A 4,302-nucleotide genomic window follows, 5' to 3' on the forward strand; every position below is an offset into this window, starting at 1 on the left:
CGAGGAAGGACCAAAGGAAAGTGAAATCCAGCACCGACCAGACACCACCCACCGGGCCACCAATCAGAGTCCTTCACCAACCCCAGAAACATCTAAATTCCAACAAATCAGGGAGACCTCAAGAGACCAAAGGAGAGACTGAGGAAAGGAAGGAAGGACAGACGAAGCAGAGTGAGATCCACAGACATCAGCCTCCACCGATTCAACGACCAGAGGAAGAAGCAGATTGTGTCTGAGTTTTGATAGATGCTGGTGTGGTGGATCTGGCATGCATGAAAATCTCCACCAAAGAGGGGAGCCGTCGACCCCTGCCAGGACAGAGCAAGCGCAACATCTCAGGGCCCCCCAGGCCACGGCAGCGCCAATGGACAACCCCCGGGCCCCGCAGGGGCCACCGGCCGGAGAGCAAACCCAGGAGCAGGAGCGCCCCCCACCCCAACACGGCCCGCGCCCCCAACCCAACGCACTGCAGGTCCGCCAGGCACCCCACCGGTCCACAGCCCCCACGCCCCCCCCTGCCCCCCATCCACCCCAACCCAGCCCCAGCCGCCCCCAGTGAAATTCTTTACATTCTATTTTATTAATAGTACTCTTATTTATAAAAAATATAAAAAAAACACACACATACATAAAAACTTTGGGCTTGTACGGATCAATAACATTAGTGTTTTGAGTTGCAAGCATGGTCATGGAACAAATTCAATTTGTATCTCAAGACACCACTGTATATTGTTACATAAGCATATGTTTGTGTATATATTTGTGATATATAACGTACAAATGTGTATATGGATGCATGGATGTTTATTTTAAGATTGTTTAAGATGTACAATTATTAACTAACTAAAAACGTATAAATACGTTCTATTTTAAATATTACCATGCTCCCAAAGACCTATTTATATGTTTTTTATATTTTTTATGCTAGAGCGTAAAGAAGGCTTTAATGCAGCCTCTGAAATGAAGACAATGCTTGACGCAATGGTAGTTATTACAAAAACCAGGGCCATGTTGCAAAAAAAAACCTCTTTCTCCACTGTTTTAAACAGATTTGTGAATAATGATGAAACTTCTAATGCTAATTGCTGCAAAACGGAAACAGATACAAATGTGCTTTTTTTCACGATAAAAGAAGAGAGTCTAATCTTTCTTTTGGTAGGTTCCATGTTTTGTTTTGTTTTAGAAATAAAACACTATATTCTGTAGACCTTGCAAAATCAGTCAAAATCCATTAAAACAGCTGGGAGCAAAGGGGTTTGCATCAGTGAAAAATGTCCGGGAGTGAATGAGTTAATATTGTGTGTTATTATTACAATATGTAGTTTAAAAAAAGTATTAGTTGATAACATTGAGAATGACATCCTGAGACAAGCTTGTTTCTAAGTAATGAACATAAATCATTTACAGGGTTTTAGTTGCTAAGCAGCTTTATTGTAATATTGCTTTAGCAAAGGCTCATGCTTCAGATTCACATTTCATGGTTTCCATTTGCACATAAACACAGTTTCGTCATCTAATGGTCAGGCGGAGGCGTAATAAAAAGTCAAGTCAATCTAAAAAAAGTCAAAAGTAAAAGTAAAAACATGTCTGTCCTTTTTTCCAAGAGGGTGATGTGTCAGCCGGACAAGCGACCTCTCAGGTGCTGTAGAGAAAAAACAAGACTCAGTTTCATGCTGTACGACTTTTAAGAAAATATATGACAAAACTGAAAGACCTTTGGGTCGATCTTCTTGACGTGTTTGACGGCTTTCTTGTCGATGCTGGACATCAGCTCCTGCACCCACGCCTCTTGCAGGTCGCAGCAGTATGCACGGCCTTTCCGCATGGTGAAGCTGCAAGGATGGCACAAAAGAAGGAATTTAACGCAAGATCAATCTACACTTTTTCCTTGATATTTTCTGCAGGGAAAAACACGCCTCTGAAGTCTGTCTCAGATGAATCCGGATTACTTTTCCACATTACAAATGGAATTCATGTGTCAATGCGTCGCCCTTGTAAAGCGTTCAACTGTTTCAACAGTAGTATTTGAACATGCACATCAGTCATACAAGTGGAAAAAATAAGTTAGCCCCACTTGCAAATTTAATGCGGTGTAAAGTGTTTGAGACCTCAGGAGTGGAAAATTATGAGCATTTTATGCTATTTGACACACGCACACAAATGTTTGTAATTGCCTGAAGATGCCACTAGATGCATAGTTTGCATAGTTTACAATTAGACATGGCTATGACCTAAGTAAATGACGCTCCTCACTTCCATGTTTTTTTCTTGGCCACAAGATGGTGGCAAAGCAATATTTTTAGATGTTTTTTTCCTGAGTGGAGTTTGCATATTCCTATTTTTTTCGCCGAATTTTTCAAGAAAGTTTTTCAAGAAGTCCAGAAAGTAAAAACAGTTTGGTTTTAGCCACAGATACTCCTACTCAACAAACAGGTCAACAAGCTCTGAGTAGAAGCACCTGTTGCTAAAGCCAAACTGTCACGTTGTTGCTACAGCTCAGCTCACCTTAATGAGGATTAGTATGCGAAACGGGTGACTATATTCCAAACGAGCACGTTTGCATGTAGCATGTGGGTTTGCTCACATGACAGCGCGGATGTTGCAGCCTCCGTCCGTCTCCTGAATTCTGTACTTGACCGCACGCTCCCGAGTCCTTTTGTTGAGCTCTTTCACATACGTCAGGCAGCAGTCGTCGTAGGACACTGAAGCAGAGAATTGTGTTGTATTGTTAGAAATAGGGAAGTTTCATAACACTTTTTTCAGACTCATACAATGTGTTCCCTTGTTACCCCTAAAACAACAACGATAGGAGGTCATATATATATATAAATAATTATGAATATGATCATGTATTTCCAATACGCAATTGAATTCCAATAGGAAGTAATGAAGGCTCAATGAGGACGGGCAATAAACAGCAATCCTCATTGACCTTCCTTTTATCTCCTCTGGTATGTTGTGTGTCAACATCATAAAATACCAATAACCAGCTGGGGTGTTTTTATGTATGTATTTTTTTTCCTCACCTTGTGCCATTGCCAGACTCAGGCAAGATAAGACCAGGAGGATGAGTGGCGTGTCGAAACGCATGCTGCACTCGATTGATTTTAGGCTGCAAGTCTGCAATAATCGGAATGAAATGACACATTGATTTGTTCACCTGACAATCTTTGGACATGCTGCTCACAATGCTTTCAGGAAATGTTAGCAGACACAAACTAATTTTTATTTTTTATTTTTTAACATATATTTTAGTTATACAAGTGTAAACACATTTTAATATGAGTAGAAGTCACACAAACATAAATTAACCTTGCACCATTAAAAAAAAATTCACAGTCAAACATGTTTAAATGGTAAAACATTTTTAAAATTAAACCAAACACTCGCCAATTTATTTTAACTCGTGTAATATACAAGTTTAAAAATAAATTAACCATTTGCTATTTTAAAGTGTCAACAAAACTTGATTACACATAAAGTTGTTAGTTTTTTTTACTCATACGTGTAAAAATAATAATAATAATAAATCACAGTAGAATGCTGCTGATTTGTATGTGTGTGTTGCTTACCTGTGTGTTGGGCTTGCAAGATGATCAGGTGTGTCTATTACCTGTGCAGGCGAGGCCTTCTTATAAGTCAAAAAGTGGGCGTCTTGCAGGTGTCGTATTTCCGTAATAGTGACTCACCTTTGTACCCCAACTCATTTCTCTTTCGTTTATCCAGGAGACACGTTTTTTTTTTTTTTTTTTTATCTTAATGACAGACAGGTTAGGTAGGACACATGTCCTGTGGTGACCTGCTGTCTGTCGACATGACGTTATTGATTTAAGTCAATGGAGAAAGAAGCTACATGAATGTCTTAGCACAACAAGTCAAGTGATGAACGACATGTTGCATTTTTTTAAATGAAGAATATGCTTTAAAGCTGCTCTATGGAGCAATTTGCTAAAAAAATATATATATATTTACAATAGCGTTTTTATTTGACCGTTTATGACTCAAATATCTTCTAATTAGCAGATTAACACGTTAAGTGTTGACAATGGGTATTCCTGCAATCTTGTGACCAATAGCTTTCAGACTGGATTCGGGTTTGAATTTCCAGCCTTGTGTCTGTGGATGTGACGTCATGTGCACATTGTGTACGTGAAGAAGGGAGTGTACAGTTTCATTTTTTGGCCACATTAGGCAGAAGCGATTCAAAATTACATTTCCTGTATTGAGCAAAATGTGAATTTATTAGCAATATTGATTATTAGTTTTATTTTATTTTTAAAGAAAAAAGTGTGTTAATGTATT

At 39.1% G+C, this 4,302-nt stretch overlaps 1 protein-coding gene across 1 annotated transcript; it reads right to left on the reverse strand.

The window, feature by feature from the left end:
* Positions 1 to 1,400: 1,400 nt before the first annotated feature.
* On the reverse strand, positions 1,401 to 3,628 carry ccl25a (chemokine (C-C motif) ligand 25a). The gene is made up of 5 exons (XM_086078103.1): positions 3,573 to 3,628; positions 3,027 to 3,120; positions 2,585 to 2,702; positions 1,715 to 1,832; positions 1,401 to 1,642 (listed from the first exon to the last, which is right to left on the reverse strand). Exons 2-5 carry the CDS (start codon positions 3,088 to 3,090, stop codon positions 1,616 to 1,618), a joined length of 327 nt encoding a protein of 108 aa, XP_085934229.1. The 5' UTR covers positions 3,091 to 3,120; positions 3,573 to 3,628; the 3' UTR covers positions 1,401 to 1,615.
* Between the last annotated feature and the right edge of the window lie 674 nt (positions 3,629 to 4,302).

This window comes from Leptonotus elevatus, chromosome 1 (genome assembly GCF_054856555.1).
Source record: "Leptonotus elevatus isolate MCC_2025b chromosome 1, RoL_Lele_1.0, whole genome shotgun sequence".
In the NCBI taxonomy this organism is placed as follows: domain Eukaryota; kingdom Metazoa; phylum Chordata; class Actinopteri; order Syngnathiformes; family Syngnathidae; genus Leptonotus; species Leptonotus elevatus.

Bases quoted from the DNA above. Each gene is read 5' to 3' on its own strand.
- ccl25a (XM_086078103.1), bottom strand. From the start codon at position 3,090: ATGCGTTTCGACACGCCACTCATCCTCCTGGTCTTATCTTGCCTGAGT. The intron at 2,703-3,026 runs GTGAGGAAAAAA...TCTCTGCTTCAG, and splicing joins GAGTCTGGCAATGGCACAAG to TGTCCTACGACGACTGCTGC. The intron at 1,643-1,714 runs GTCTTTCAGTTT...TTTTCTCTACAG, and splicing joins TCAAGAAGATCGACCCAAAG to CACCTGAGAGGTCGCTTGTC.